This window comes from Rissa tridactyla, chromosome 4 (genome assembly GCF_028500815.1).
Source record: "Rissa tridactyla isolate bRisTri1 chromosome 4, bRisTri1.patW.cur.20221130, whole genome shotgun sequence".
Taxonomy (NCBI): domain Eukaryota; kingdom Metazoa; phylum Chordata; class Aves; order Charadriiformes; family Laridae; genus Rissa; species Rissa tridactyla.
In genome coordinates, this window is record NC_071469.1 from 61083140 (window position 1) to 61103851 (window position 20712).

Consider the following 20712-nt stretch of genomic DNA (forward strand, 5'->3'; position numbering starts at 1 on the left):
GGCAAAACCCAGAGGCTTATTTGCCTGGGAAGCCCTGGATGGGAGCAGAAAACCCCACCGTATTAGTGCTCGGTGGATAATCCCTGACTTTTAACCCCAAAGCCTGGTTTCAAAGGCCGAGGCCAGCTCTGTGTTTTCTTACAGGAAAAGCTTTGGTGCTCATGCTGGCAATGGTGACAGTGACCAACGGAAACGACCAGGACTTGGATGACAATCTGGTAGCAAAAATGATAGTAGGATTTGCCCGAATGATGAACTTAACCTCTGTAACGGTTTGCCTACCCACACCCAAGTCAGCAGGAGACCCTTTGCCAATCTTTGTGAAGAATGTTAACGTATCTCTGGCCCTTGAGCTTACATGGAAACAGTATAATAGCTATAGCTGGGAGAGAAAGGGATCTGGAAGGTACATAGTTAACTAACTGGTCATCCAACGTGATATAATACTAGCTCAGGATAGGATGCAAAATGTAATTATACTTTCCTGTCCACCAGTGTGGCCACGGGTGGAGTGTAAAGGGTATTGATCCATGCTCCAGTATTCCATGGGGAACTACTAAATGTAATATGTGATGGTATTAGATGCTCTTTATCATTGTCTTTGTGCTCCTAGGGTCTGTCAGCAGCATGAATGCTCTTTGCAATAACCCACACCAAAGCACCTGTGTGCAGGTGATACGGCTTCCTGTTGCTTTCAGGTTCTTCTGCTGACAAGGGAAACATGCCCAACCAGAGAAAAGAAAAAAACACTCCCTGCTCATGAGGAAGGGAAAAAAGCTACGACTGTGGATTTTTTTCTGATGTAATATTTCAACAGGATTAGAGAAGATACATTTCCTAACACCCCACCTCGAGACTGTACAAACGATGCCCCATGTGCCATGCCAAGCTCTAATTTACATTCCTTTGCCAAAATTTGATGACCACATCATTTGCAAACTGAGCGATTGTCCCAAATCCTCCCAAGACAACACGTTGAACGTAGGCCCTTCAGGCCAGAGAACGGACGTGCTCTCCATTCTCCAAGGGTTTTCCTTTTGAATCACTCTGTACCTTGTAGTTTAGTAACTATTATGAATTATAGCGTTATGCTTGCTCTAATACCTCCTTGCTGGGGAAAAGAAAAAAACAACCCTTTTTTTCTTCCGAGTACATCCTAGGGAGGGAGAACACGGTGAAAGACACTGCTCATAGACCCAGCCTGTTACGGTCTCCCTACAGCTCACTCAGGGCGCCATATATTATGGGGCTTGTCTACAGCAAGAAACCTTAAAAGTCAGCAAAAGCAAAAAAAAGGGCTATGGAGAAGGAAGAGATCACGGGACTATTCCCCTTCAGACTGTGCTAAGAGTCACACAGCAGCTCCTCACTGAAAACACTAGATGTAAATAGTTGGACGCTATTTTGTTGCTGGTGGTTTTTTTTGACGATAATAATTAGAACACATTCTGAGGCACAGAACTATTTAACTGCAGGCTAGCCGGCCCTAGCACACCCCTCCATGTGCCTTGTGTAAAAGCCTGCCACGCAAAGCTCCTATCCTGAAATTCATGTGTGCAGTACTTTCAATCATTTCTCCCAATTAATTACCATTAAACGTGAGCAGTCAAGCCCAATGAATCATCATTCAGTTAACCAACTTTACCAGCACTAAGCAGGACGACCGGCGGCGGAGGGACACCGGCGGAGCAGTACCACTTCAGCGCCCACCCCCGCTTCCGGGTTTCGGGGCCGGCCATTCCCGTTGCGCATGCGCCGCGAGCGCCCGAAGGGGTGGGGAAGGACCAACACGCCAGGCTTCAACCCCCAGCGGCACGGGATTGGGTGGAAAGTCCGGAGCCAGCGTTCTATTGGGCGTCTGGAGAGGGTGGGCGGGGCCTTGCGGATCGCTGCTTCCCATTGGTCTTCCGCCGTGCCCGTTCCGCAAGGTCTAGGTGGCCATTGGTCGGCGGCGCTGCCAGTCCCAGGGGAGCGAGTAGCGGCGGCGGAGTGTAGGGGGGGAAGATGTCGGGCTGCGAGGCCCGCGACGCCAAGAAGCTGGTGCGCTCGCCCAGCGGGCTGCGCATGGTCCCCGAGCACCGCTCCGCCCGCAGCCCCTTCGGCTTGGACGAGCCGCCCTGGGTCCCTGACAAGGAGGTATCGGTAGGGGTGGGGGCGACACCCGTTCTCCCCCGGGGGAGGATCCCCGCCGCCTCAGGGGCTGGGTCCGGGGCAGTCGGAGCGGCCGGGGGGCTCGTTGCCGCTCAGGGGGTGCCGCTCGCCGCTGGGTCGCGGGCGGAGGGCCGCGTTAGCCGGGGGGGCCTCGGGTGACTGGCCCGCTTCTGCGGTCCGGCCGGTGCTGAGGGTCGCGGGCGGGCTCGGCTGGGCTGGCCTGGCCTCGCCTCACAGACTGACCGCCGAAGGGTCGCCCGGGTCTGGCTTTTGAGTTGTAAACCACAGTTTCTTATTTCGCTTAGATTAGTGGACTGAAAAGGACGGGACTGTCGCTCGTTCTTCGGGGGTGTGTGGCTCTGTCGCCAAAATCAGTGAGGAGCTTAAATGAGTTAAAAATGTAGTGAGCTTACGCAGCATTAATGTTTAGTGAAGCATTCCCTTTAAGTGCTTATAAAGGTAATTCTGAAGACCAAGTTGTTTTAAAAAAAAAAAAAGATGCAAAGTATTAAGGCAGTAAGGTTAGAACAGCCCTTCTGGCTCCCAGTGTGAATGTTCTTAGCGTTAAACAAGTATTGAACAACTTTGACCGTTTCAGTCAACTTTGTCTTTATATACTTTTCAAGCAAACTTGTGATGTTGTATTAAATGTCATGTAATACGCATTATTTGTTAGCAGTCCCTGCAGCTAGATGCTAATACAACTTGGAATCCATTGTTTATTTGTTTGTTTATTGTCAGAGTTCTGTGTTGTGGATGCATGCCAATGCATTTATATGTGACCAGAATTAAGATTTATTTTTGATGAGCCAATATGAGTTTAAGGAGGGAGTCATTAAACAAGGCTGCTGTTTGCCAGATACTGACATGCTTGGTCTGTTTTGTAGGGGAACACTATGCCTTCCTTGGTTAGGAATGAGGAAGAAAGTTTTGCCCCTATCTGGTATCTCTTGAGGCAAAACGTTCTGTGTAAAAGTAATAATAGTGGAGAGACTGCTAGCACAGCTTCTGCAGCTCAGGCAACTGAGACTAACCTTTACTGTCCTAAGGTGCACGGCTAGTAAGTCCGTTGCTGGTTTTGTCCAAAATAAGAACTTCTTATTGGAAAGTGACTTTTTCAACTTGTTTTAAACAAGCGGTCTGCTAAAATATCTTGGAGTTTTCTCAAATTATTTTCACCCATGCTTGGCGAATAAAAAAAAATCCTCCCTGTCATCAGGAGCAACTTGGTATCTGTCTTACATGAAGTGTAGATAAGATAACATTTTCATTGACCGGAGCTGTGTCATTTGAAGGTGCTGGTGCTCAACTCTTGAGGCTCCCACCCAGCTGGCACCATTCGTGGTGTGGTGCGCTGGGTGTGTTGCAGATGGGGTGTGTATTTATGAGGGAGCATGTAGCAAAGTCTGAGCAGTTATTGTGTAAGTGGTTTCTCCTTGCGTTGCATGGTGTCTGTTTTTGCTGCATAGGTGACTTGCTGTGCCCTGTGTGCACCGACCTGAGCCACCTGGAAACCTGATTCCTGACATCATCATCAGTGGATACAATTTGTGTAACGGTTAAATTGAAATTAGTAATAAATAATACCATCTTAATTCAACTAAAGGTTGTTTGAGGATTGTGGTAGGATTTATGTAAACTTGTAATATATATTTAAGAATTAAGGCTGTGCACTTTAAATACATCAATCTGATATACTTTGGTAGTTTGAATTTTATATTAGTCTTGTACTGGAGGTATTAATTCGCCTTAAAATTCAGCTTTTCCCTTGTAGTCTGTTGGTCAATAGGCTGATGATTTTTATTTGTGACTGAATGTTGCCTTTGCATCAGCTTGGTGCTGCCTGCAATTGAAAGGAAGTGTATTATAGACAGATGTTTTAAATGCATTTATTAATTCATATTCTTAATTGTGCATGTATTGTTATTTTGTAAAAAATTACTTCACTATATTTCGTTAAGTCAAATTGTATTCAAATTCTACTATCCATTTGATGAAACTTCTTTCTTAAATAACGCAGGTATGTCATAATACAGGGAAGCTTATAAAACCATATTTTTATTAATACAATGTAATTTAAGGAGACAGTATTGTCTAGTTAGTGAATTCTACAAGAATGCTTGCTGTTGCTACTGTGTTAGGCATTAATTTAGTTCATTTCAGTAAAATAAGTAAAAAACCATGGTTTCTTTGTCCAAGAGAAAAGACTGGTATTACCAAACGTTGGTCTGGCTTCTCGGATACGCTGCCTTCTGCTGTGTAGCCAGTAATGCTTACCAGTTCAGTAGCTTTTTTTCTTCTGCAGGAAAAGTCTACTGGCTTATTTTCTAAAAGTAAAGCCACCTAAAAATTATGTAAGTTTAGCAAAACTACTAACTGCCATAACATTTAAATACATTCCAGGTTTTTAATTTTATGTCACAAGATTATACAGTCTTAAAATATCAGTTGTTTTGAGGAGTTTGAAGCATAAGATTGAAGCAGGAATACAGAAGGCTTTCTTTTTGGTAGTTATATTTATAATATAAATAATGATTTGAGGTGGATAATGTGAAAATTTATGCTGAGCATCATTAAACTTAAGACAGCCTAAAATGTTGGTCACTGCACGTGCCTTGTATAACCTGAAATTTCTTTGTTAATCACCAGCAGAGCTCAATTGATGATGTTCCTATTTAGGAAATCTTGGACTAGAAATTGAGTAAAACTTGTATGTTCGAATGCAGAGGTGGCCAAGCCTCGTGACATCCAGCTGTGTACCAGATCTTGATGTGGCTGAGGAACGCTGTGTGCCTCAGAGCTGGGATGTGCGAGGAGCATACGGATGTGGTGAAAGTGATTCCCTGGATCACTGCGGGAGGGAACGGATCTTTATGTAGCTGGGTCCTCCCTTGGCTCCAGCTCTCGGAGTTGGCACTTGTGTGACAGAGCCGTGCTCTGACTGCTGGCAAACTCCTGTAGCTCAAGCAATGAATTGATCCCGTAGAGTTGCAATATTAGAAAGCATCATAAGTCATATCTGCTGTATGCTTGCGTTGTGTCGTTCTCCACTCTGGCATCAGCTGTTTTGGTCAGGCGTGTTACAAGGTGTGATTTGATGAGCTTGTGAACTTTTTCATTTGCAAAAGTTCAGTGTGTTAATAAGCTCAGCCAGGTGTTGCCTTGCATCACTTCTTGAATTGCTTTGTTGTTGTATATGCAAATAAAGCATATGAAGTGTAACAATAGCTTCCTGTCCATCTGCAGTATTCTCACCTCTGGCTGGATCCAAAGTATTATGCAAATTTGTTACCACACTTCAGCAGGTGTGTGAAGTTCCACTCTATTTGTAATGAGGTAGCTCTCAGTATTTTTAAATTAAAACCAAGATCCAACAACTGTCAGATGTTCTTCCATTTTCCTCTTGCTATATGAAGTAATGTGATATCAGTATTAGTGGTATGTGGATTTTATGTGAAGCGAATATACTTGTGACATGTAGTTTTGTTTAATTTCTTACTTCATATCTTTTTGTTTCCACTTGATAAAAAAAAAATCAGATTTGCAGTAGTTGTAAAAAGCCTGTGTCTTAAAGACATGAAAAGTAACTCAGACATCATGCTTTCTTGTCTGTAAATGTGATAAAAAACCCTTCAAGCAATAAAGCTTAATTCAGTACTCATGCACTTTCTAATTATGATAGCGTGTGGATTAATAGGAAGGATTCACCTTTCAAGATGTTCTTCAATAGCGATGTCTTCTCAGGCAATGTAGAAGTTGATATTATGCAAATGGGTTCACTTGATTCTGATTACTTAAAGCAGAAGTTTGAATTTTATAGCGATGTCTTCCCAGGCAATGTAGAAGTTGATATGCAAATGGGTTCACTTGGTTCTGATTACTTAAAGTAGAAGTGCCTTGAAGGAACAGTGTATTGAGCCTACTTGTGTTAGAATATTTTTCTAGAAAATCTCATTCCCTGATGCCTGCTACCATATGCCATTTGACTTGTGGTTTATTTATGACTGCTTTATCTATCTGATAGGGTTATCATGATAGGTCCAAAATTCAGAAATATTTTTCTTTAGTGTTTGTATTAAATAAGAGGATGGATAACTTCGTTCCTTCCTGAAAAGCAACTTGTATGTTTAGCTTAACATTGTGTATGAAATCTATTTAGGACAGTATTTAGAAGAGCGTTTTCCCCCCTAGTTTGTGGCTTGTGCTTTCTAATTTTTGACACGTGCACAGAGAAATGCATGTTTTCATTAAGAAAATTAGTTAGACCCCTGGTAAATTCAAAGTATACCAAAATTCTTGCCAGGTTCAGTTACCAGACAACCTCTTAAGCTACACATGTCAAAAATTAAAATGCTAAATCACGAGCACCATGAAGCAAAATGCGGTATTAGCTGTAGAGTACTACTTGTTACAGAGATGAAAGCTGGGGAATGCTGAAGCTGCGTTATGCTGAACGTTATTCATCACTGAGTGTTAGAATAAGCTTTTCTGGAGCCATTGTGAAAAGCGGTGGTTGGATGCCTTAATTCGGTATGCTATTTGAAACAATACAGGAACACTTTTAGTTCTCTTCTGTGTGTGATTTAGAAACAGATACCTTACTATAACAAATATTGCAGGCAGCTATTTATGTTCCGTTACAGTGACTGCATTTACCCTCTGATTTGTTCAACACTTCATATAAACTGTTGCAAATCATTAACAATATTGTACTTCAAAAGAAAATGAAAAGTTTTAGAGAATTTTTAATTTAGCTGCTGTGATATTTTCTTGGCTGTAGTTACTGAACTTGTGACAGTGGTTGGGTGTGTGCTGAAGTAAAAGTCCCCCAAATAGATGAGAAAAGCTATTGTAGAGGAAGGAATTTATAGACGATAAAGGGTTAAGTACCGAAATGTGTTAATTAAAGGCAAAGGGTGATTACTGTGTGCTTAGCAAATAACACCTGCTCATCTTGGGGCATGTCTTTAAGATGTCATTCTGCTGTAGTCTGAGATAGTCTGGTTTGAAGAGTTTAGGTTTCTAGAGTTATAAAACTTACTACAGAATCTAACCATGTTCTCCTGACTCAGACATCAAGCACAATTTTTCATTAATATTTGCAAATAAATCTAACCAAAATTGCGTTATAAGCAGTTCGAGAGTGGTTTTCGATATGATGCATAAAAATACATAAAGTCTTGGTCAAAATCTAGTGATCTAAGTGGTGAATATCAGCCCTTTGGTAGATGACTTTCTGTATAGAAAATTTTAATTGTCATAACAGTCACTGATCACTTCTGCTAGTTTAGAAAATCAAACCTGTCACCCCTTAAAATCTACTTAGTTGTGGGAGAGAAGCTTCTTCAGTTTTTCTCTGGCTTTTCTTTTGGGAGGAGTGTGGGTGTAAGCTTGTTTTAGGAAACAGATATTTCAGGAAGTGACATTTTGTAGCTGGAATAAAAATTAAGTCTTGGTGGTTTGGATGAAAACCAAGTATCTCCTAGCATGTTTCAAAGATGTGTAAGGATTGAGAGCATTAAAATATGTAAACAACGCTTTGGAGAGTCAACAGAGCATCGTGGTATAATACAGTGAGGACGACAACTTACATAAAAACAGTTTACTCTGGAATATATGACTGTCTGTATAGCCAAATATAATTAAGCATGATGAGTACTCCTGAAATGTAGTTTTGACTGCAGGCAAGATGCAGGGTTCCTTAGGGTGAATTAGTTTGGCAGCTTTTTTTTGTCTTACAAATGGGGATGATATTTGCTACATCAATATTAAAATAAATTAAAACCATACATGGTGAAAAGATAAAGGATGGAAATTTGTTGGAGGTGTTTCTTTTTAGGGCATAATATAAAGCTCAGTCTTCGTATATCATAGTAGGATTAAAGGTTTAGAAATCTTGTAGATTAATTTTAATTTCTACTCTTTTCTAGTGCCCAAGATGTATGCAGTGTGATACAAAATTTGACTTCATAACTAGAAAGGTAAGAGAAATCAATGAAATGTAAAGCATTAACTGTTGCAGAAGTTGCAAAAGTCCATGCTAACGTGGACTTATTTTGATGTAAAATGTAGAAGATTTCAGTAGAATAGCATGCAAAGTCTGATGTAACTTACAGAAGTTTTTCTTTCTGTTCTGCCTTTTTGTTTTAATTCTGTTTCTTTGAAGTTCTGCTTGCTGCTCAATGTGTAATACATAGTTAGGGTTTTTCCAGATTACTGGGTACCCACAGGATTTACATTCAAAGGAAGAGTTAGAGGAACTAATGCTGGAGTGGGCTCCTAACATCAGTACTGACATAAACCAAATCAACTCATTCAGTTGAGTTTTGGGAGATAAAATTAGTTGTGGAAATGTAAGCAAATATGTTTTCAGGAGTAATGAATTATAGTCTTACATTAAAGAACCATATCGTTAAAAGCGGAGAACCAAAACTCATATCATCCTTCTGTTCTAAAAGTAAACCAGGATTTATCTCAGGTTGGAAAAGGGAATTTCTGATTAAAGTAGGAAGTATAAACAGCATTGATCGCTGTGAGCTGTAAGTAGGCTCACTGCATGAAGAGAAAACACTAACATTAGAGTTAAATTATGTTCGTTACATAAAAGTAAGCAGGTCACTGTGAAATGCAGGCTGATGTACAGAATACTACTATCGGAAAACATTCTGCCGTTACTGAGGTTTCTGCATGGAGAAGGAAAGCAGTGTCCCAAAAAAGGCCATGAATGATTTTTAGCAGGGAATATCATTCCTTTGTAGAACTACTGTGACACATGCCCTTGTGAAAGTGAAGAAGATGTGGATGTGTGACTTGTACTGCATTGATGTAGTTGATTTTTTTTTTAATTTACTGTTTGGTGTGAGAGAGAAGGAGAAATTGTAAACCAGGCATAGTAATAAGTTATACCAGATAGGCCTAAATTTTCAGGAGGCCTGAAGAGCGTTAGGATGTCAGTTAGGGATCCTAGTACTCCTAAATCATGGAGCGTACTTTCTCCTAGTTCTTGTTTTACCCTTTAGTTGGATGGGTTAAGAGTGTGGTTGGTGGTCAGTTGGAGCATTTCAATTGAGAAGCAGTAATTCATTAGGTTGCTGTGTTTTACTTGTGGTAGCTTTGGGAAGTAAATGGAGGTAGCCCTGGGAAATAGGTACTCCAGATAAATTTGCATAATATTTGGAAGGAAAGGCTAACACTGGCCAAATCTGCAGTGTATCAGTTCCTTGTATCAAACTGTTCAAACTTGCTTTGAGCCACAAATCCTGCTTGCCTGGGAATACTTGTTCTGACATGAGAGCTTGCGTCAGGAAGACCTGCTGGGACTGTCACACCCCAATAGTGATTAGGAGCACAAGCCACTTGTTGCAGATACTAGTTCTGATTTTGTAACTTCATTGGATTTGTACTGTGCTGCCTGGTATTTCTGATAGAGAAATAGCTTTAGGTTTTAAGTTTCCATGGGAAAAGCTTGAGAATAAGTTTTAAGGGAGGAGAATAGGATCTCTAGTTGAAGTTTCCCAGGATCTTTGCTTGGAAGTGGGAAAGGACCTAGAAACCTTCTCTTGTGTTTTTATTAACAGTAAGGTGAAGGATTTACTGGATGCTGCAGAAGCCCTTTCAGTGTCTTCTCTGGTCCACTTTAGAAGCGTGTTTACAGAGTGGCAACAAAGGCTTATAGTCCTGTTCATACTATGCTCAGTCCTTTGTGATCAGTCTTCAGAGGTGTCTTTCTACAGCAGTTAAATTTCTTTTACAACTCTCCCAACTTGTATCTTTCACACCTGAGAAACTGTTCTGTTTTTTGGGGAGGAGGAGATTTAATATAGTAACTTTATCAAATTATTCCCTAATAGTTTCCTGTGTGTAAGTAAATAAACAAAATGTTCTCTCATTCTTAGCATCACTGTCGGAGATGTGGAAAGTGCTTCTGTGACAAGTGCTGCAGTAAAAAAGTGCCTCTGCCTCGCATGTGCTTTGTGGATCCTGTGCGCCAGTGTGCTGAATGTGCCCTCATCTCTCAGAAAGAAACAGAGTTTTATGACAAGCAGCTTAAAGTGCTCATGAATGGTAAGGACTGAACACACATATATATGTGCTGTTTTGATCTCACTTATGTTTATTCAAATGTGATAAACAGCATGAGTAATGCCTCTTGTCAAACAAGCTGCAGTTTTGTCTCCTTTAAATACTCTTTTGCTATTATGCTTCTTGTTTGCCAATTAATAATTCTGTGTTTTCTGTTTATTTAGAGAGAAGTTTACACTTTTTAGTCAGTGTTTACAAAGAGTGATTTAATTAAACACAAAAGAATTTTTAACACCTCTGAGAACAGATGTGTGTAGTGCGGTTGGTTTTTTTTTTTATTAAAATAATGCATCTTTTAGCAGTATTCCTGTTACATTAAACAAGGATGAAAAATACTTAGCAATAGAGAATACTTTAATATTTTCTAAAAAGTCACAGTGCCTGTTTCACGCTTCGCCTGTGAGCTTTGATCTTGTCTGTGGCTTACAGCTATGGCTGATGGCAGATCATCGTGAGTGGTCAATTTTGCATGGCATTAAAACTACATGCAATACAGTAATTCATGTTCCAATTATATTAAGAAAGCCGAGTCTTCAGTTTTTGAAATATTCTGTGATTATTCAGTGCCTTTTGATGGGCTCTCAGCATGATTCTAATGCGTATAATCGGTAAGCCAAACCACGTCTGATTAGCGTGAAAGTTCCTAGGGAGATTCTAGGTTCAGAAAGGAGTATGCTCATCCCTGTGACACAAATCATTCTTCCAGGTGAGGGTGTAGATGAGTTAAGTAATGTATTTTCAACTGAAGATCTTTTTTAAAAGCTTGTCCTGTTGCTGTAGAGCCACAGATCTTGGTCAGAGATGGTGGTTGTGATCCCCTTTGCGGTTTTGCTGCTGTTGCCTCCCCGTCTTGCTTCAGCAGCAGCCTGGGGGTCGATGTTGAGGGGTCAGGGAGACTGTGTAGAGTTGCGCAATAGACAGCGAGGTCTGAGGCTGCACGGTTCAGATCGTGGAGATGGATTGCAGGCTATTTGGCAGGGCTGTATGTTGTTGTTTTCTTCATTTCCCAGACCAGCAGTATTGGGATTAGGTAATACAGGGAGCATGAGGCATGGAGGAAATAAAGTGGTTAGGCGTGTAGTCTGCTTTATTTTAGGTTATGAATCACTTCACTAATGTAGCTGAGATGACTTTCTTGATGTCAAAGGAGTTCTTTTGGGCAGGAAGAAACGTAACATGAAGGCTGAAGTTCATTGACCTCAAAGTAAGACTGAGCTAGCCTTCAGTAATGAAAAAGAGGTGTCTTTACTGTTTATTAAGCACAGACCTGAAGGTCGCATCCTGTTATTAGATTCTTCCTACAGATTTTATTTTTTTTAATATTGAAACAGTAGTTTGTATTATAGTGACAAGATAGGGACTTTAATTGCCTATTTTTGCCATCTCCAAATCTGTTCTTATTTTTAAAAGATTCATCTTAGATATCATCTGGATTTCTACAACATGTGGGAGAAATTACATAGCAATTGTGAAAGGTCCTGTGATTCAGAACATAATAATTAAATATCAGCTTTCTATACTTCAGTGTTCTGATGATGTTAATCAGTTCAGCATTTCAGTTAGTCTCTTAATTCACCCAATCAGTGTATTAGGTGCAGTAAGTAAAAAAATTAGTTATTCTTTTTGATACTTGAATGTTCCTTCCTAAAGTCTGCATTAGAATACTAAAACATTTCTTTCCAGGTGCTACATTCTTTGTAACTCTGGGAACATCTGATAAATCTGAGCTCATGGTTTGTCGACTTTCCAACAATCAGAGGTGAGAAAGATTGATAGAAATTGCACTTGTAAACTATATTATTGTTGCGCTTACAGCTATATTATTATCTAATAACCTAAACAAAACATAAGAGTAACTTGCCATGAGGATATTGCAGAGAGTAATCGGGCTGAAAGGATAGATACAACTTAATTGGAGTAAGTTTGTTTGAATTTACTAGCAGTGTGGGTCAGACGGCCTTGGAATGGTGGAGCTCCGCTCACTGGTAATGCCTCTCAGTGCCACTGGAATACAGTGTTTTTGTGGGCTAATAGGGGGATCACAGGAAGGGAGGGGAGAGAAAAACCTGCAGCCACTGATAAAAGCTTGTTTCAGAATGGTTCTAGCACCACACCATATTGTTTAATGTTACAGCCAAAGCATTACTTCGTTCATCCCTATAATTTGTCTGGCTAGAACACATTAGACTCTGTTCTCTTCTTCCCCCAGAACTTTGGAGGAATGCTTTTAATATTTTTAAAGGATCTCCTGGCAAACTGAACTATAGATTTTGGGTTTTCATTGGGTTTTTTTTTCCCCCCTTTAAGGGAAGAACTTCAATGAAAAGTAATTTTTCCTGCTTGATTTCTCTCCCTCCCCACCCCAAAGAACATATAAACAGCTAGTCACTGAGAGATAATGTTTATTTTTTTTTTTCTTTGATTTGGACTTGCAATTGTAGGAAAATAAAAAAAATTAAAAGGTTTTCTTCTGTCACATAGATATCTGGTTTTGGATGGAGACAGCCACTATGAAATTGAAATTATACAGATTTCAACTGTTCAGATACTTACAGAGGGATTTACTCCTGGAGGTAAATTTTTCATTGAATACAAATTAACTATTAAGAAAAAAAAATACGTGAAGTTGTAATCATTGTTTGAGCTAGACAGTGCAGTTCTAGGTTATTGGTAAGTTAGGTGTAACTACGTTAGTTACAACTGCTCTCAGAAGAGAGTGCAGTGTGTGGAACCTTGTCCATATGGCTACTGGGATTTTGGGGAGAACCAAACAATTGGAGAAATTACCATACAGCTGTAATATGGGAGAGCTTGTTGATAAACCTGAGTAAAGGTGGTCATCATCTGTTCTGATCGTTTCTCTTGGCTTAAATGTAAACACCTATTGATTCAAAAGCTCCTACAGGGGACTGTTAGTCTTTGGTAGCTTCCATTGCAGAATCCAGCTGGGATTTCTCTTCTGCTGGTACAAATGATTGTGAGGAGAGAGAGAAATATACTTGGGGGGGGGAATAATTAATCTATTCTTAATTTCATTCAAGATGAAGGGGTGGCCAAATGCAGTTAGTAATATCTGAATCAGAGGGCAGGTACTTACTGCCTCATCTCTTACCAGATTTTAGAGTATTTCAGGATGAACTTGAATATGATTTCACTGAAATGAGAACAAACAAGGTCAGGAATTTTAATAATTGTTCTTTAGCAACACCTTTGTCACTGCTGGAATTTTCTAATCAGACAGCCTATCTGTGCAATATTCAGTCGGTACAGCATGTTAACTTTAATAAACTTATCTTGGTGTTCAAATCCACCAGATGTGTTGCTGAGTTACTTAATTCTCCTATAATTCCTTGTTCACTACTTTTCTGACTGCTTTATCTTTTTGCCTGCCTGCCTTCCTTCTTGATCGTAGAAAAAGATATTCACACTTACACCAGCCTTCTGGAGAGCCAGCATATTACTGAAGGTATCACCAGGACCTTTGAGCATGATGCACCTAAGCATGTTGTCATGGCCCCTCTCCCATCTTTGTTCCTCTGCGGTGCTGTTTTTTTTGTCTGATCTATAGAAGTTCAACTTAAGTTATTTTCAAAGATGACACGTATCTGTTCCTTCCCATCTGTCTGTTTAAAACTGAGAATTAATGTTTTGTAACTTTTTGGAGGAGAACTGAAAAACTCAAGGCCTTCTTTAGACCCCATGTGCGTAATGGTCCATGCTAGAAGAGAGAAGGGAAGATGAGAAATAGTGCCTGTAGTGGTAGACAGTATTACACATCACCTGCTTCAGCAGAGGTGTGCTGAACTGTGTATACCAGAAATGAATAATACGCTTCTTGTGTACTGCCCAATAAGGCTTTGCACTGAATAAATAAACTGTTAGTTAATTTTACACATCTTTAAAAGAAATATGACCTCTTGTTGTGTAAGCTGTGTGTTCTGCCTGACTCAGCAATGTCCTGGAACACCAAAATGAGCAAACTGCGAAGGCTGTAGGTGTTTGATTTCCGCTGGTTTAAGTAGTCCCTTAATTTGTTAGTCTGACCAGGTGGATGCAGGGGAGTGAGGGATGAAGTTGGGTTTCAATTTATCCTAAAGAAAGAGGAGCAAACAGCTACTTTTATAAATGCTGCTTGCAGGCTTTTGACCAGGTTGCTTAGACTGAGGTTGTCTTTGGCTTCTTGGATATTAGAGTAATGGCCCTCAGGAGCACTCTCATGCAGATACTTTTTTTTTTTTTTTTTTTTTAATTGAAAAAGGCCTTTGCAAAAAGTGTCCTTTTGTGTGTGGTGGTGCTGTTCCTGAGGCTTAGTTTATGTGCTGCTACTTCAGGAAATAATGCAAATGAAGTGTGGCATTCTAAACAAAGCTTTTGTTTCATTTCTGTATTTTTGCTTTAGTTTATCTTAATCTCTATGCAACTGGAGTAAAAGATACACAAACGTCTCGCTATCACACTGTTGTCAGACCAATGTTTTTTATATCGGATTTCCCTCAGGAAGTAAATGATGTTGCCAGTCGTCATCTGGTCTTGCATAAGGATTTTTCCCACCCGCCACCCTCTGCCAGATTTGGAGGGAGGTTTGACTGCTGAGCCAGGCTTCATATCAAGTAGAGATCCCTCTTTGATACCAGTCTAAACGGGCACTAGTAATTCAGTTTATAAACTGCAGGCTACGGTATGAAACTGTGGCATCTACTTAAGAGAAGACATGATAATACTAAAACATTGAGGGTATTCTTAGCGTGTGTGGCTGGGGGCTTTACATCATAGCTTGTACAAGTTCTGCCTCAGTGATTGCCACAGAGAATTAAACAATTTTGACCCTGCGTGTTCCATTGCCTGGCATTAACCCGTGGTCACCACCTCTTCTGATGTGGCAGTTGTTTGTGCACCGGCAGTTGCTAGTGCTTTGAATTAAGTGATGAGAGAGTTTTCTTCAGACATGCTTATTAGCTAAAAGAAGTGTGACTTAGTTGGTAAAACCTGTTGCTGTTTGAGATTTTTTTATTTCTTTTCTCAGGAGGTAATACTCGTGCCATCGGTATGATTCTGCAGTATAAGGTACCAGGATCAGAGGAGCTCACGCAGATGAAATTTACAGCCAGTGAAGACTTCAGCTGTAACAAGAAGCTGTCAGCAAGCTGGCTGGCAGCTATGCATAAGGTAAGTAAAGGAGGCAAAATTTACAGAATGCTGAAGAAAATCTTTATAGGGGGAGCTTAGTAGCACTTAAGAGAGTACGCAACCTTAGGAGTTTGTGATATTTTTTTTAAAATTATTTAAAGATTTTGGGGCCTTGTTGCTTAAGAAAACAGAAGCTATGGAACGTTGTTGGGAATGTGACTTCAGCTTTATGCTTGGCTGCCTGAAGGAGATAAGCACTAGAAAGGGTTTTCCAAGATCCCATGTATGTCATTAGGTGAAAAGAAGAGAGTTCCTTAGGCTTTTGATACTCACTGAAGTACGTGCATTATGAAATACTCTTCTGAACAAAAACTCAGCTAATTGCTTTTACCACTTTATGAAGATCAGGAGTTGTTGAAGGAACAGGGCTTGGGACAGGACCCTATGGAAGACTGTTTCATCTTTTGGCTGATGAAACTGAAGTTTATTATTTCGTAAGTCAAAGTTACAGGAGACAAAAACCAAACCCACCCCAACTAGTTCTGGAACTTTGTTCATCTCATCAATTGTTAATTAGAACTGTAATTTATAAGCTGTCTACAAATGCAAGTGTGTGGCTGTTTGCTTCTTTAGCGTGGTTGTTAAGCTCCCCAGCCCCCCCGCCAACCCCAGCATTTAACTTGGGTTCAGCATGGTGCACTCAAGTTTTGTATTGCCATGGGAGTACAGTTTAGCGCTTCCTTACCTGGTCTAATTCGTCTTTCACAAGCCATGCAACTCCTACAATATGGTGAGAACCAGTGTTTTTTGGATAAGCTTAACACCCTCCCGCTCCTGTTTTGTCTCCTTTGACAGGAGTTTAGCTCGGTTTTGAGTAACTGATCAGTGCAGTGAGGTTTTCAGAGGTGCCAGTTAACAGCATGTAAAAGCACTTGTTGCTAGAGAAGGCGCATCTGTTCCCATCGCAGGGGGGTAGTTGATCCTGTGGTTTGAGACAAATGGGAACACCTCACCCAAACTTTGCAAGGGGGAAGCAGAAGAGGTAGAAGGAACATAGAACAGAATAACATTGTTTTCTGCATATGATTAGACAGATTACCAAAATCTCAGAAATACTACTGCTCACGTTTTCAAAGGCAGTTTTGATCAAAAATGGTCACTTCTGACCAAGAAGAAACAAATAAAAGTTGATCTTCAGTGACCTCAAGTTCTGCAGTTAAAGCAACCTTGAACGGTTTCAAAAAAATTGCTGAATGCTGTGAAATGCCTTAAACTAAAGAAAAGAGCAGAGGAAGCACTGAAAGCCTTGTGTGGTTTTGGAGGGGTAGGAAGGAGAGGAGGCGGCGAGTGAAACTTAATTTAACACAATGGCATTTTGCCTTCATGTTAGGCAACAAAACTTCTCTATGAGTCCCGGGACCAGTAAGACCAGCAAACTTGGCTGCTTAAGGGAAGACACCAGCCTCCATGGACCTGCCGCTCACTAGTATGACAGCTGGTAACATCTGCTGTTCTTGACACTTTCTCATTCCGCTGTGGTTCACTATGTAAGAACTGGCAAATGCAATGTGAGTATTTTTTTTTGAACCATGAGTATTTTCACTATAGTGTGCAATATGTATACAATTAATGCTTTAAACAGCCTCACCTTTTAAGACTTTGTATATTTTGTTAAGCCTTTATTGGCACTTAATATGAAAGTGACCTGCACTACAGCTAATGTACAGCACAACTTTTATAGTAACAATTATATATACTGTTTGCTACAAAAAGCAAACAAATGTATATGTCTCTTCTGCAGAGAATAGCTTTTGGGTATAGATCTCAGGTTTTTTCCCTCTATCCAAATGTTTAAAATCAATGTAGAATAAGATCTGCCTTAGACAGGATTTTATAAAGTCACTTGATTTTTTTAAAACATTTCACTTTAAACATCTAAATATTTCACCAAATATCACCAAATTGGACTTACATGAACGTGATCTTGAACCTTTCCTTCTGCAATGAATAAGCTTCCAGAATAATTTTTAGTTTTGTATTTTCTTTTGGTAACTAGCTTTTGTTAATCTAACTGTAATGCTATCTGAAATTGTATACAATTTAATGTACAAATATGAATAAATTAATTCACTTATTTAAACAAAATGAAGTGATAATTTCACAATATCTAACTTCTTTAATGATGGATACTGTGGTCTCTACTGTCTGAAACTTTTGACTTGTTTATAAACAGCACCATAATTTTAGTTCTAAGTGTTGATAACTGGTTCAACTCTTGGCATGGATCCTCTGGCTACATGTGCTGAGCCAGTTGTCCTTCTGCCCTCCCTCTTCCTACACTGGTAAAAATTGAGTAAAGCAGCACACAAATCTCAGTTGTCAGCCTGGCTGTAAACCTTGAGAGCATTTTTAGACAAGTATTCATTTCTCACAGCTGGAATACTGGTGTTAGAAGATTCCAAAATTGTTTTGCAAGTCATTTTCTGTGCAGCTAGTAAAACAGTGAGGAAACCTGAGTTAACAGATAGAACACAGCAAGCTAGAATTAATTTTTTTTTTTGTAGACCACGACTGTTGCATATTTACCGTTGCTACCTATATAAGAATACTGGAGAATGCAGCCATGCCTTAGCAGTACTTTATTGTGCACATTTACATCTTCTCTGAATTAGTGTATCATAGGCTCTTGAAATCATCACATTCATGTAGCAAATTCTTCAACAATAATACCCTTTCACTTTTCACCACAATATATACAGTTAATGCTAACCTGTGGTAAAAGCAAGTTACAGCACTGCAGAAATGGATATATAAATTATACACAGAACTTGAAGAATTAATCAAATTGCATACTGTTAAATGGGAGAAAATTACAAGAAATATGGCTAAAACTTATAATGGGAAATTCAAAATATACTTTTGGTATATAAAATCATGTACAATTAAAATTCCAGTGAAGTGCCTTTTTTTTTCCCTTGAAACTACAATGTAGTGGAATAGGTTATTGCATAACTTGCCTTGGCAACAGATGTAGGTTGCCAAGAACCACAGAAACTGTCCTCAAATAAGCTATTGCCTTTCTTAAATCCTTCACTAAACCTCATTTCTTTCTTCTCCTCAACTTAGCATCTACCCAGCCCTCTCTCTACATCTATCCCCTCCTTCATATTTTCTTCTAGACTGACTCAGGCAGACTTCAAATTACACAGTTTAACCCTTACCCCAACTCTTACCCTTTTCAACTATTGCACTTTCATCCACGCAGACGTACAAAATCCCTTAAGCTGCTGCAAGTTCGGTACTAACTGTTCTGTCCAGAATGGACGAGCTCAGGCGGTTAGTAGGGGAACCTTTACATTAGTAGAGGTAACACTGGTGCTGTCGGCTGCATAATAAGAAAATAAAACACCAAGTGAAACACTGTGTAGGGGGTGTGAGAAGTGTACAAATGCTGTTGTTTTGTTAGTTCTCTAGCTTGATTCTAAATGCAAATAATACTAGATGCTAGACTATGTAAAGCTTTTGTTGGGGTTGTCGAGACTAGGATTTAAGTGTATAACACGTTACCCCTTAAAATCCTAGCCTTCATAAAGCTTTGGTGACTAATTATGCAGGTAATAGGTAAAGACCTCGTGTCCTAGAACCCAAAGAGTTGATCAGTAATGAGAACTCAACGTTCACTGGTATCAAACAAAATATCTGAAATCCTGATGTGGGACAGTTACTGTGGGGGTTGGAGCAAACTGGACAGCGTATCTGCACTCCGCAAGTGACGCCTCAGAACATTTAACACAAGAAAGCTCCTACCACGGAACTTTAACTTAAAACACTGCTTTAGACGATAGTTGGTGCAACACTGTAGGTACTGGAGGCATCGCTCTCCTCATCAGTGGTGGGTCACATAAAAACGATCCTCATTTACAAACTGCAGATCTTGAAAATCTTGGATGCTGTCCATTTAGCAAGAGAAAGCACCATTAAAACTAAATATCATAGTTTTATGTCTCTGTGTGAAATGATCAAAAATGATGGCTCCAGTGTATGTTTTAAGTTTCCAGTTACCAGCACGGTATTGCACTGTTGTACAACTGAATTCAAGCAAGGGTTCGCTGTCTAGGTTTTATTCGTGGATACAACTGTAAAAACAGAATAAAAATATTAGGCTTTGTGTGGTTAATACCAAGTTAAATGTAAATCAATTCAATTATAACCAAGGCTACTTACTAACAGGAACTGGGTAATGAAGTGGTTTTGGGGGGGGTGAGGTTTTTGTAAGCTACAGCATGTTTTTAGGTAACCTCTGAGCTTCTCAAAAATTAAGCCAGAAGTAGTGGGAGGCCAAGGGCTGACTTATTCCTGTCCCCAGCTGCTGCTTTGAACATGATGTGGTTCATTTAGCTCAAGATCCCAGACCAAAGGATTCCCTGTCAAGTGTTAGAGAGCGCTCATTTCCTGCTCTCTAAGGTTTTCTTATGCATTTTGTCCTCTGTCTCTCTCTACTTAACAGCCTTACATTCCTGGGCACTCATGACAGCAGCGTTCCCTTGGACTGGGAGCAGCATAAACGACTTGCCTAAACAACTCACCTAAAGTTGTCATCTTCAAGGCTCTTTCCTGTTTTAAATTTGTATGTTATCTTGTGCCAGGTGTTAAAAACCTTCCTAAAGAACTTCTTGGGCAAAGCTTCGTGCTGCCTAACAGAGCCAACACACTTTATAGGGGCCCTGTGTTTTAGCCAAAGCAAAAAAGTCTTAAAGATTAAAGCATAAAAGACACTAAATATACTAACTCATCAAATAAAAAAAACAGCCCTAATGTTCCAACCACAGCCTCTCCTTTTTTGTTTACAATGACAGAAAGGTCAGAGAGGCTAAGGATAATCTGCTTTGCAGCATTTCATGGCAGTGTATCCAGATGATGCACAGAGGGATTCTGACCAAAAATCCATTTTGTGTTCCTACCTCACAAGAAGTAAAAAATAGGTAACTTAAGAAGACCTTACCCCAAGAAGATTTTTAGGCACATAGCCTTCTTTATCGTTGAGGCGGGCCCACCACCACTCGGTTTCATTGTCATCCTTGCGTCTTAGAACAGTAATGGCATCGCCCTCGTGGAATGACAACTCGTCATTATTCTGGGCTTCATAATCCCACAGAGCATACACCACTCCTTTATTCATCACGCCCAACTTCTCTTGCACTCCTGTTAACCACAAATTAGAGAACACACTAGGATGGTAAAATATCCTATTTTTCCCCTCTGAGATTTTAGTATGGACACCGTGGCCCAAATATTAATCTCTTATTAATAAAACTTCATGAACAATTTTCAGCATTTTCACGATGAAATGCT

At 40.0% G+C, this 20712-nt stretch overlaps 2 protein-coding genes across 14 annotated transcripts in view; one reads left to right on the forward strand and one right to left on the reverse strand.

Annotated features, from left to right (window-relative positions):
- Positions 1–1939: 1939 nt before the first annotated feature.
- On the forward strand, positions 1940–20369 carry ZFYVE21 (zinc finger FYVE-type containing 21). 7 transcript variants are annotated; one of them, XR_008465888.1, is made up of 9 exons: positions 1943–2142; positions 8082–8132; positions 10047–10215; positions 11917–11992; positions 12715–12806; positions 13646–13699; positions 15257–15399; positions 16751–16928; positions 19868–20369. XR_008465888.1 is itself a non-coding variant. In XM_054198036.1 (9 exons), the coding sequence occupies exons 3-9, from the start codon at positions 8094–8096 to the stop codon at positions 16784–16786; spliced, it is 609 nt and encodes a 202-aa protein (XP_054054011.1). In that variant the 5' UTR covers positions 2008–2136; positions 5398–5456; positions 8082–8093; the 3' UTR covers positions 16787–17866. The 7 variants fall into 7 exon arrangements, 5 of the variants coding, with proteins under 5 accessions (XP_054054007.1, XP_054054008.1, XP_054054009.1 ...); XM_054198036.1 differs by lacking the exon at positions 19868–20369 and adding an exon at positions 5398–5456 and having other exon boundaries at positions 2008–2136; positions 16751–17866; XR_008465889.1 differs by lacking the exons at positions 13646–13699; positions 19868–20369 and adding an exon at positions 13349–13407 and having other exon boundaries at positions 1940–2142; positions 16751–17866.
- Positions 17983–20712, reverse strand: part of PPP1R13B (protein phosphatase 1 regulatory subunit 13B) — a 70941-nt gene continuing 68211 nt past the window's right edge. For all 7 annotated transcript variants that reach the window (XM_054198026.1, XM_054198024.1, XM_054198023.1 and 4 more), the window contains 2 exons: positions 20363–20562; positions 17983–19496 (listed from right to left, as the gene is read on the reverse strand). In XM_054198026.1, coding sequence (XP_054054001.1) covers positions 19455–19496; positions 20363–20562 — 242 coding nt within the window. In that variant the 3' untranslated portion in view covers positions 17983–19454. The remainder of the gene's footprint in view (positions 19497–20362; positions 20563–20712) is intronic.